General features: G+C 32.4%; 1 protein-coding gene across 1 annotated transcript; it reads left to right on the forward strand.

The window, feature by feature from the left end:
* The first annotated feature begins 99 nt into the window (after positions 1-99).
* LOC126769979 (28S rRNA (cytosine-C(5))-methyltransferase) lies at positions 100-4,953 on the forward strand. Its single transcript, XM_050489059.1, has 6 exons — positions 100-365; positions 453-708; positions 1,703-1,965; positions 2,562-2,675; positions 2,881-3,055; positions 3,575-4,953. The coding sequence occupies exons 1-6, from the start codon at positions 243-245 to the stop codon at positions 4,888-4,890; spliced, it is 2,247 nt and encodes a 748-aa protein (XP_050345016.1). The 5' UTR covers positions 100-242; the 3' UTR covers positions 4,891-4,953.
* Positions 4,954-13,589: the final 8,636 nt, after the last annotated feature.

Raw genomic sequence — 13,589 nt, forward strand, 5'->3', positions numbered from 1 at the left:
AAGATTCTAAAGTTTATTATTAAATAAACGTTTTATTTTATATTTATAGTTTTATAGAGCTAAATATTATTATTGTGTACTATTTTATTTGGCATTTAACTTGAATGAAACTTAACCTAAATGATGGCAATAAAAAAAAAACTCAATGACATATAACTCGTGATAAAAATTTGGAATTTTGGATATTTAGAATTTGAGATTTGTCATCGAAGCTTAAGGCGACGTTATGTATCTTGTATAAAATGTTTGAGCATTCAGTTAAAGTTCCCAGACATTATAAAGTAGCGGCAAATATATTTAAAAAAGCTTATACAGAAGGTGGCAGTGTAAAAACTTTATTGTACGACGAAAAACTGAGGCATTTTGTAAGTATATTATGTATTAAAATATAAATATTTTTTATATATATTTAAGATTGAAGCGAAATTTGTATGAGTTATACGTATTTGCAGAGAACTAATGTGCTTTACGCACTCATAACGGAAACTATTAAACATGCTGTCGATATAGAAAAGATGTTTGAAAGTTGTGAAATTTTGACAAAAGAACCGCGCTTAGATCCTTGGCTGGCAAAGATATTAGCCGCAGAGTTGCTTTTTGGAAAAAAGACATTGCCGGGAAAAAGCAAACCTGAGCTAACGATATTGTCTTACAAAGAGCAGTTAGAGAAAAACATACCAGAACATCAGGATGACTTGAAATCTAAAGGTAATATATATATTTTTTCTTTTACAGATTAATTCTGCAATATAGTACAGAGCAATGGCTGAAAATAAAGAGGGTCCTCTAATACCGAAACAAACACAGATGGCTGCTTTGGCATTGGCAAATTTATTTTTGTATAGTGTCGCAATGTTTACTTTGCCTTTTGTAGCATTCTTTGGTGTTCGTCACATCCTAACTGACTATTATCCTACAGAGCCATTTATAAGAACTTGCTGGTCGGTTGGTGCAGCAGTAGTTGTAGTTCAAATTATAGTGTGTCTTTATGCATATAAAGCATATCATGAAAAAGAGTATGATGAGGATGGTAATGAAGTTGATCAACATGCTTACACACCATCAACTGTGCCAGAAAAAAGTTCATTAAATGTGAAACAAGATTAATGCTTGCGTTTCAGTGTTTCAAACATTCCGTTGCACTTGTGTTCAGTATTATTACCAAAAAATTTCTTTGTATCACAAAGTGTATGTGTTTAAGTGCAAATAAATAGCCTATTCATAATACCCTCTTTTATTTAATAGAGAAAGTTATTTAGAAAATTAAGTGAAAGTAGTTATTGGTTATGTCAACGGTCGGTTGTCTCAAAATATTAAGAAACAAACAAACTCACTTTTGCATTTATGATATTAATATAGATCATGTTATGATGAAAAGAAAGATTAAACTTTATACTATGTATGGTGGATATTTACTTAGTAAAACTATGAATTGCAATGCATCTTTATTATTATTTGTAGTTAAATGTCCGATAAAACCTGTGCACCCTCCTACATATTGTATTAATTGCACTATATCAATAGATTTATGTTACACAAATGCCAATTCAATCAATATAATGAAAGGTTTCAAATTTGCTTAATATCCTTATTTATTTCTACAAAAGGAAATATGCAATAATGATGAATATGATATAAAGCATTGCCTGTACACAAACAAAACCATTTTTTTTATTCTACATATTAATGGTTATCTGTGTAGTTGTTCGCAGACCTCGTTATGTGCGGATCAATACAAACCTCTTGGCCACTTCAGATGCCATTAGAGCCTTTCAAGATGAAGGATACAAGTTTATCAGATGCACGTCAGGAACCTACGATGATTATTTGCAGCAAATTCAAAGTCTAACAGAATATGACTTTACTCAAGATTATCATGTCAAGACCATGTTTGTATTTGCACCAGGAACTAAACTACATGAACATGATTTGTATTTGGAAAATCAAATTATATTGCAAGATAAGGTATGTAATCATACTGTATAATCATCTATTACTGGTAGGCCTTTGTGCAAGCTCATCTGGGTAGGTACCACCCACTCATCAGATATTCTACCGCAAAACAGCAGTACATGATATTGTTGTGTTCCGATTTGGAGGGTGAGTGAGCCAGTGTAATTACAAGGGACAAAAAATCTTGGTTCCCAAGGTTGATGGCGCATTGGCTGTGTAAGCGATGGTTGACAATTTCATTCAATGGCAATATCTAAGTCGCGTTCAAGAGTGCCGCATTTTTGTGCCGCTTTAGGGTATCTTTTATTGACTTGCATACAAAATTTCAAGATTCTAAGTCAACGCGTTCAAGAGTTATATAAGCAAGAAAGTACAGTACAGTCGCGTAGAAAAGTTTAGGCTCAGGAATGTCAGCTGTCGGCTAGCTCTGTCGGCTAGTTTCAGCGACGTGTAAAACTACCACCCGTTTTAAATGTAGATTCTACCACAAATAACCGGCAAGAAATTCAGTAGTTACTCTTTTCCAACATTTCAAATACAAAATTATATCAATCATGAATCCATGAATATTTCACATTATTGTCTTAACCTCTCTTAATCTTATTTAGGCTACGGCCCTCGCCGTGCACCTCCTGGCGCCGCCATCAGGAAGCACAGTGCTGGACATGTGTGCAGCTCCTGGTATGAAAACTACGCAATGTGCAGCATATTTACGAAATCAGGTATAGGAATAATATCCCAGGATATTATTATGATTAAGATAAACTGGAAGACATTGTTATAAATAGTTGCATAAATTCGTAATGTCATAAGTACTCCATAAATACAACACAAAAACAATTTTAATTCCTCTTATTTATGTATTATTTAATCATACGAAGGAAAAAAATTGATAATATTGGTGGCGATAACTATTTTATTTAACAGGGAAAAGTTTACGCTGTCGAAAGAAATGAAGACAGATACAAAACACTTTGTGATTTCGTGGAGAAAACTGGTTCAAAATGCGTAGAGACCCTGCATAAAGATTCCCTTGAAATAAAGAGGGGTGATTGTGAAGATGTTGAATACATTCTTCTGGATCCAAGTTGTTCAGGATCGGGTGAGATTGAAAAATTAAATATATATTAATAATAATATTTGTATAAAACGCTCGAATGGCTGGATAAATTCAATTCACGTGGAATTAAAAAAGGACTTATATATCTTTTTAACTGTGAACATATATTTTTTTTATTTTGTTGAAACATGAAAAAATATTATCTTAAGAAGTAGATAGCTTATAATTATTATTATATTTTAATTTATGGCCAGTGAATCAATCAGGAATGACTCGTTTTTTTATAATATAATTTTGAAACATCCTAAGATTTATAAATTAGTGTTTTTGAATAATAACAATATCACTCGAATTTGGCTTAAAATCATTTGCCAATAATACTTAAGAGTCAATTAGTTCGTCATGACTTTGAAATGTTATATAAACTAGATTTCAATAAGTTATTGTATGGAAATCGATTTAGCATATTTAGGTAACTTAAATTACTTAAAAACTTATCACATGTTTCATTCATTATGTGCATTTCTTTATAAAATATATTTACTATCCTTTATCTTTTAGGTATGGATCTTCATGTACACAATTACATTGAGGACACAAGATTAGCTAGACTAACTTCACTTCAAGAAAAGTTTTTAAAGCACGCAATGAATTCATTTCCAAACGCAAAACGTATTGTATACAGCACATGTTCACTATTTCCCGAAGAAAATGAAAGAGTCATAACTAACGTTGTTAAAACTTCGAGAGCAAAATGGAGAGTTCAGGATGTGAAAGAACTTCTAAAGGGTCAATGGAATAATTTCGGTTCAGGAATGTATGGCAGCATGGGAACCAGATGTCTCTACGCTGTTCCAAATTCAGATTTTACTACCGGCTTTTTTTTAGCTGTCTTAGACAGAGATCCTAGAGATATGGAAAAGTCGCAGGAATCTAGTGCGGTAGACGATAAAAGTCACAGTAAAACAAAACATTCCTGGGAAGGCACTGATATAGAAGTTAAAGAAGAAATACTCTCGGACGTCAAAACAGATAAAAAGGTAAAAAAAGAGAAAATTAAAGTAGAAAATGATTCTGATGGTATTATTTTAAAAATCGAAGAGGAGGTTGATGTCTATAATGAACATAAAACAGAAGCAAAAGAAAAGCGTAAAAAGAAAGAGAAGGATACTTCAGAAATGTCAAATGAAGATAACACAAACAAAGTGGAACATAAAGATGTCGAAACGAAGAAGAAGAAAAAAAAAAGAAAAATGGATAAAGAGTCATCTACATTTGAACAAGTTGCCACAGATAAAGAAATAGAAATTAAGAAATCCGATAGCTTAAATGATAATAATATTAATGAAATAACAAAAAAGAAGAAAAAACGAAAAACTAATGAAGACTCGACACCAGATTCAAAACAAGACAATGAGAACTCTATTTATACTGAGGAACAAGAAAATATAAATGACAATGATGTAAATATTAAAACAACAAAGAAGAAAAAACGAAAAACGAATGAGGAAAATTCCACAGATGTTATAATGAAACAGGAACATTTAAGTAAAAAAGCAAGAAAAAAATATAACATTGAAAAACATGAAGATGATAGCAATGAATATGAAACAATTACTAATAATACAGTTATTAATAATAATGATGAACCTGTTAAACCAAAAAAGAAGAAGAAGAAAGATAAAACGAATGATTTAACTGAAAACGTTCATGAAATCAAAGACAATTCTAACAATAAATTAAATGATGAAGATAAAGGTGAAAACTTAAATAAAAAGAAAAAAAACAAATCGAAAAATGTTGAGGAATCAGAAACAAACGACATGAATGAAGTTGACGAAGCACCGAAAAAGAAAAAAATACGCAAGGCGTTCTAATTGTAAATGTTTTTGTTTTTTTATATTTTTCTAAACTGTAATAAATAACTTGATTAAATTGAATTGAATTTATTCTATACGAAAACTATGACTTAACTATATAATTTTTAGATCATAACCAGATTTTATTTAAATTGTCAATTTCCTGTTCGGTTTTCTACTCTTGTTAAATTTATATATTACACATGTATAAATATTTGCATAACATAATTATATTAACAGAAACAAAAAAACGCACTTTAATAATAATAATAATATCCTGGGACATTATTCACACACGGCCATCTGATCCCAAATTAAGCAGAGCTTGGACTATGGAAATCAGACAACTGATATACTACATATACTACTTTTCATTTCATTTTGATAATTACACCCAGACTGAGGACAAACAGACATGTTCATGCACACAATTGTCTATCCTGGGTGGTAATCGAACCCACAACCTTCGGTGTGAAAGGCAAGTAGGTAACCAACTACGCCAAACGGCTCGTGAAACTATTCGCTCCCGCAGGGTTTCGATAAATCCCTAAAATAGTGTGTGCTTGTATGAAGAACTTATATGTCTAAAATAGCGGTTAAGAAAATATGTAAGCCTAAACAGTAAACACAAAAGACAAACAAAAATAATGAATGTTTTGATTTTGCTAACACGCAGTAGGTTTGTTAAAAACAGGGCAGATATTTAATATTTCAGACATATATAAAAAAAAATATATCGTTATGACATTTAAGATTTAAAAACTACTAATCAGATTTATATAGAACTTTAACATAATCATAGCTTATAGTTTCAGGATGGATATAGATTATATAGTATACTAGTTTTTGCCGGGGTGTAAGGTGTTCTGTCCTTCCATTGGGTGCAACCGAATTTGAAGAAATATTGTATGTATATGTATTTACTGGTGGTAGGGCTTTGTGCAAGCTCGTCTGGGTAGGTACCACCCACTCATCAGATATTCTACCGCAAAACAGCAGTACTTGATATTGTTGTGTTCCGGTTTGAAGGGTGAGTGAGCCAGTGTAATTATAGGCACAAGGGACATAAAATCTTAGTTCCCAAGGTTGGTGGCGCATTGGCTATAAGCGATGGTTGACATTTCTTACAATACCAATGTCTAAGGGCGTTTGGTGACCACTTACCATCAGGTGGCCCATATGCTCGTCCACCTTCCTATTCTATAAAAAAAAAATCTGAGCTGAGATAATCGAGCTCTCATCTGAGCTGAGAGCTCGAATTGTCGACGATCGAGTTCTATCCTCACTTTTCACGATCACTCTACATCTTCTATCACAGGGAATGCTCTGAGGAATTGTTTGTATTAATCCCAGCCGCTGAATTTCACTACCGGTAATTGCGTCAGAATTCTAAATTGAAACCATACCACCTCGATGCCTGGAAATACACGACAGCGCTATTTTTAAGACATTTTTTGCCTCGCACAACCAGCCTTCACCAGCGAATTTTCCGAACCGATATGACATGGAAATCTTCAAAAAAAATAGCCTACTCATTCCTGAAAGGCTGGCAACGCACCTACAAGCCCTCTGGTGTTGCAGGTGTCCATAGTCAGTGGTAGTAACTTTCGATCAGGTGACTCCATTTGCCCTCTCTAACATAAAAACAGCCGTTTTGTATCCGAGCATAGGATGTATGCGTTTTTTCCTGCTTACATTATTTTAATGGTACACAACAAAAGCCGTGACAAAGTACATACATAGTAGGTAGTTACCTATACATAACTTAGAAAAATAAATATTTCGTCTAGTCACCTACTTAACTCTTAGAATCCGTGAACTCTACTAAGTACGTAATAAGTTTCATTTTATTAAACAGTAAAAAATTATCGCTGCGGCTACACGCTTATTTTCGTGTCACGAAGCCGTGCGACTCCATTTCGAGCGATAAATCTTACCGCATATTACAGATTTATTATTAATATGCATTTAAAACATACAATTCAATTACAGTTTTTTAATGTAATAGCTTGCGGTGCTAATATCTCCAACTACAAACTTGTGCTAATATTGAGTTTGACAATAAATAGTGTAGTTAATAATAAAGCTGTCCGAATATTATATGACTCTGTTTGAAATAACCCTCGGCCTGATTGAAAAATCACTCAGATTTTTTAACGTTTTCTAACACTTAGCACAGTATATATTCTATGTTGTAAAGTATAAACACAAATTTTATTTGTATTTATTAAATGATTTGAAGTTATCGAACAGTTGACGTACTCGCGTCGCCTGCATCAGTAAATGCAGCTCGCATTACTAAACTAGTGAACCAATATCGATAAAACATCAACTATCTTATATAAATATATTACAATTCACATTTGACTCTTACATACTATAACAAACGTTAAATTAAAGCTTGGCAAAAAGTCGTCTATATGCGATTAAAACGTTGTAATAATGGTTAAAGGTTTTTTAAAACGGCATTTAGTGCTTAATATTTTATCGTTAACATTATACTTATCTAAACCACATGTTTGATATTAGGTAGGTTTGATATTTAATTAAACTTTTTAGTAGACCTAAAAAAGTAATACATAGATACTTATTTCTATATAAGTAGCGTGTATTTGTATATAAGAAAATAACAAATCAAACAATTCTTTTGAATCGTCATATTACAGTATTGAATTAAATGTAAAGTTACCGGATCGGAATGTATATTCCACCGTGAAGAACTGGCAAGAGACTAATATTAGAAACCTACATTTTCTCCTATTTTTTTATTTATTGTTTTATGTTTATATTCTACACTAAGACGTAGATTTGATTAGTTCAACCTGAATTTTTACTTTATACAATGTTTTTTGTGAAAGGCTATAATCATTATTATGATATAACTTTACATTAAAACCATAAAAGTCCACCAATATGACAAAGTGTGTGAAATAGATATGTAAAGGTACCCTAAATTAAAAGAGGACTCGAAAGAGTCACAGCTGGCTTTAAATAAAATGCCTATTTCGCGATATAAATGACTTCTACACTTCTAAACTTTGGCATTTATAATAAAAAGTAGTAAATTATTATAAATTATTAATAAAAAAAGGTTTTCTTAAAAAAAAAACGATAATTCTATCTCAATTTGAATTTGTAAATAATTATACAAAAGCAAAGCGCATACATAAAAGCGCTTTAAATACAATATTGATATAAAATATTAAGCCTATTTTTAACAATTACCTTTTCATTAGCATTTATCATTTATGCCAGTATAGAAGCTAAACTTACACACTCCGAATTGGCTCAAGGACGTGAAATTAAAGTTACAAAATAATAAAAATAACCTCGTAGGAAACTCGAATGTGTTGACCTAAATAGTAGCATGAAATACTAATTAAGATTAAACATTAAGGTAATTGCGAAAAGTATTATATATGGACAAATACCAAATAAAATGTCTAAAATAAATATAGTCTAGATGGAGAAGCCGAGATACACATGTGACAGAATTTCAGTGACATTAGACACATGCAGGTTTCTTCACGATGTTTTCCTACACCGTCAAGCACGAGATGAATTGTAACACAAATTAAACACCTGAAAATTCAGTGGTGCTTGCCCGTGTTTGAACCCACGATCATCGGTTAAGATTCACGCGTTCTCCCACTGGGCCGCCTCGGCTTGTATGTTTGTACTTAAAGTTTATAATTCATCTCGTGCATGTGTCGAATAGAAAATCGCCCACATTTGTATCCACCAACTCCACCACTACGGGTTTAATCAGAGTGGAATAATCTCCAAACCTTCTTTAATGTACAGGAGCCGTTAGCCTAGCAGCGGGACGTTTACATTCTGTTTCTTTACTTTTTCAAAAAAATATATTTTAAACTTAAATATACTAATGCTATGTAATGACATTATGTACTTATCAACCACAATCATAAGCACCAAAAGTGTGTTGTACGATAATAATTTATATGGAACAAGTTTGACCCACATACATACTTACAAACAGTTGATGTTGAAAGCTGTGAAATAGTTATTGTTAAATTGGACCTACACACTCAAAACAGAACAAACCCACACATTGAAAGTTTTGAATTAATACAGTTCTTGTTGAGTTTAGTAAAACATGATATGAGCATGGAATGACGATAGAAGAATGAGATTTTTTAAATTGGTTGACTATTTTTTTTAATGTATTTAGGAAACGGAATTGTCATAGAAAAACAAATTATATGCGCTCAGAATGATGTATTGACGTGTTAACGCTACTTCTCTACTAAAAAAGTTAATTTAGGTTTTTTAATTTCATTTTATTTAAATTTTCGAAATACTTAAAGTATTTTCCTATATAGAATATGATTTGTATATGACACAATTTGTATATACAAACTAATTGCTTATTATATTACAGACCATAATTTTGCTAATTTGATCGTTCCTAGGTACTAGCCTATTATATTATGCATTTCTTGCAACAATATTAATAATTGAATGCCTTTTTGGTCTAGTAGCTAGATGTGAGGCCCCAGACCCGGAGGTTCTGGGTTCAAATTCCTAGGTCATAGCAGCCCGGAGTCTAAAAGTTGGAAGTGTGTACACTCCCTTGCCTCGGAAAGCACGCAAAGCCGTTGGTCCTGCGCCTAAACTCTTTTCGGTCGTGTCGGATTGTCATATCATCGGGTTATGGGAGTTAGGGTATAGAGAATGCACCTGTGCTTGCGCACACACTTGTGCTCTATAATATGTCCTGTGAAGTTGGCAGTATGTGTCCTCTGTTGAGACTGTCCGAAACGGCTAAATCGTTCCGGAGGACAAAATTTATTAATATTAATAATTATTGTTAATTCAAAAAAACAGTATTTATGATTGGTTATAATTAAGTAAACGCTCAATCAAACTTACTTACTCTACATTTCTAAATCTTCCTCGAGAATTTCACTGTGTATACAGTGAGTATGAATGTGTAGTGAGTTTTATCCGTTTAACAAATATTAACTGATATTTTCTATTATAATGGCATAAATAGCTATCAGCCTATTACTTCCTAGGTGGTAGGGCTTTGCGCAAGTGCATCTGGGTAGGTACAACAAAATGATCAGATATTCTACCGCTAAACAGCAATACTGAGTATTATTATTAGCGTTCCGGTTTGAAGTATGAGTGAGCCAGTATAACTACAGGTACAAGGGACATAAAATCTTCGTTCCCAAAGTTAATGGCGTATTGACGATGTCAGGAATGGTTACTAATTAATACATAGCCATCTCTGGGCGGTGGTGACCATTTAACATCAGGTGACCCAATTGCCCGTCCGCCCCCCAAAAATATAAAATTATAAATCCTTTGTTACTTCTTATATCTACGCTTAACATACAAAAATACATACGTAATAGGCTATTGCTTCTCAATCAACAACCTAAGTTGCCTAGCAACGAGATGCTGGGCGTGTCACACAGATGGGCGGCGCTATATATTTACTGTATACGCCAACCAATCACGAACGGATGCGCAATTATTATGACAGTGTCAGTCACCGCTTGTCACCAATACTTTTTTAATAATTAACATTCGAATTTCTGTTTTATTGCAAATATACAAAGCTTATATTAGCTTGAAAAAATATTTAATGGCTTAAAGCTTCCGTTATTGGCTCCCTTCATATCGATGACACCCATCAAATGAGTAGTGTGTTTTGTAACTTATACCTACGTTTTAAATGATTAGTGAGTGAGGGCTATGACTAGTAAGTCTGTCTATGACGCCCTTCATTTATCCTCCCGTCAAACTCAACAATGTACTGTACTGTATTCCAGTTAAAAGGGTTAAAAATTATTATTGTTATTATTAAAACAAAAAAACATAATAGAATTTAAATATTCCAAATTGAATGAATGCATACATTATTGAAAAATAATTTAAAAACCGTAAAGAATATACGTTTTTTTTACTTAAATGATCTTGGACGTTTAACCTAATTATAGACCTACCTATAATGCAATAAAAACTATGAGCAGTTAGAAATTGTGTCGTTTATGCAAATATGAGCGGCACGTATGTATGGAAAGTACCAGCTCTAACGCAATAAGAAGAATTACCGTGTAATTGGATATTATTATGCACACTTAGCTGTAACTTGCATGCTCAATATAGAAAAATATATATAATTTTACATTAAAAAAAAAACTACACAAACCATGCAACTTTGTTATTAATATTAGATACTTTAAAAGTGTAAAAAAGATATGAATATTTTTAAGTTTTTGCCACTAAGATATGATACCTTTCAAAGTGTAGAAATATACGGTAAATATCTCACATTTGGACTAAAGCTTACTCTCGGTTTTTGAGAAAAATGTTTGGACCTTATTCTATGACGCTGCTCTAGCGGCTTGGTAGAATACACAGTTTCATACGACACATGCATATTTCCTTCAATTGTGGAAATTTTGCATGATTTTTTTATGTTTATGACAGTCATTTAAATTTAATTTTATTCAATAACAACTACTGCTCGCAAATCAAATTTATTTTTGATATATACAAATATTTACTGGTGGTAGGGCTTTGTGCAAGCTCGTCTGGGTAGGTACCACCCACTCATCAGATATTCTACCGCAAAATAGCAATACTTGATATTGTTGTGTTCCGGTTTGAAGGGTGAGTGAGCCAGTGTAATTACAGGCACAAGGGACATAAAATCTTAGTTCCCAAGGTTGGTGGCGCATTGGATATGTAAGCGATGGTTGACATTTCTTACAATGCTAATGTCTAAGAGCGTTGGTGACCACTTACCATCAGGTGGCCCATATGCTCGTCCGCCTTCCTATTCTATAAAAAAAAAAATATATACTTTATTTAAATAACATACTCTAGTTTACATTAGAAATTCATTCAATGATTGACCTTTAAAGTAATAACTTAGCATTAAGATAAGAGTTTTGGTAAATCGGAGATTTTAAAAATTATAATTTGTATGACAATACAAAAATATATTTAAAATTTGTACTTAAATTTCTCTATAATAGCTAAAGAGTATTGACATACTATTGATGGCAGGGTCATATGCAAGGTCGACGTCAGTCGTCGACCTTGCACAGGACCACTCGGTGACTGAACAAACGGGGGAACTAATATCTCTAGAATGGTTAATATCGCTTACGACCAAGTGGCCCATTAGCCAGTTGCCTACCTTTTTTATATAGCACGAGATGAATTATAAACACAAATTAAGCACATGAAAATTCAGTGGTGCTTGCCCGGGTTTGAACTCGCGATCATCGGTTAAGATTCACGCGTTATAACCACTAGGCCATCTTGGCTTTTTAACATACTCAACAAACATATTATTCCTCTCTCAATTTACACAAAGAAAGTTTTTTTTCAAATTTGCATTCAAACAAACAAACTTTACACCCTTATAATATTCATACAGATGTAAAGCTGATTCAAAGAAGTTAACAGGTCACCTTGCGTGTTCGTTGTAACGTGAAAATCACATTAATCTTATGTCTGAATAAATCAATTGTATATTGTCAAAGGAAACATTTTAAAATAGTTTACAATAATCGTAAATTAGTCATAGTAATGTGGAAATGAATTTTAAAATATAGTTTTTAATTGTGTCGTATTATTTTATTCAGTAATTACACGAAAAATTGCACACTTCATTATATAATTGCAATACATCAAAAATGTCATGAGGCTGTAACTACTAAAGTCCCTCCCACTCTATCTTAAAGCCTATTTCACACACATTGTGTAATATATCAAATTTATAAAGTATTTTTTACTAAATCGCATGAATAAATAAATTAAACATTTATTTTATAAACACTTTCTGGGACAGCAAACACCTAGACTAAACAATAGAAATCAAAACAATAAGTCTATTGAGATATATAACTGTAAATATTTATTATTAGAGTCGTTATTATTAATATATAAGAACAATAAGAAATTAAATTCGTAAAAAATTTACTCTTTGTTGTTTATCACGCATTTGATTCAAGATGATAATTACCAAAAATTACTAAGGCGATAGTAATTACCAAATAACAGTTAAGTTAAAATATATGATCACGCCACGTAAAATAAAAAGTAAAATCTAGCGATATACGTAACTACGACCAATTGGCTCCGATGTATGCAAAAACGCCAAGACTATATCGTACCGATACTTGAAGATTAATAATTATAATAAATAAGTTTCATCTTTAATAAAAAGTGAATAGTTCGTATTTAAACTTAAGTTACTTACATTACTTTTTATAAAGAGAATTCATTAATCGTAATTTCAGTACTTTGTACCTTCTTTTTGTTTTATTCTTTAATCCGCACTACTATTTTAATTATTACATTAAAATTAACTAAATTGTATAAGAAATTGTTATATAAAAAGGAGCACAATACAGCTAAATCCATTATTGTAAAACACACGCGCCGCTAGAACGTACACGGGGGCGGTGGCCGCCACCCCGCCACGCTACCACCACAGAACGGTCACTCGATCCCTTTCTCAAAACATAACCGGACGACTACGCTGTTCAACGAAACTCCTTTCAAACAGATTTTATTAAAATTATAACGGCCATACTGTAATAGGCCAACGATTTACGCCAATAAGTGTCAAAACAGTAATTATTTCAGCAAAATTAGGGCGGCCGTACGTAGGTAACGCTTTGTTTTGGCGGCAAATCTTGGTTATTCGTTCGACGATTGCTTTAATG

Source organism: Nymphalis io, chromosome 8, assembly GCF_905147045.1.
Source record: "Nymphalis io chromosome 8, ilAglIoxx1.1, whole genome shotgun sequence".
NCBI classification, from domain to species: domain Eukaryota; kingdom Metazoa; phylum Arthropoda; class Insecta; order Lepidoptera; family Nymphalidae; genus Nymphalis; species Nymphalis io.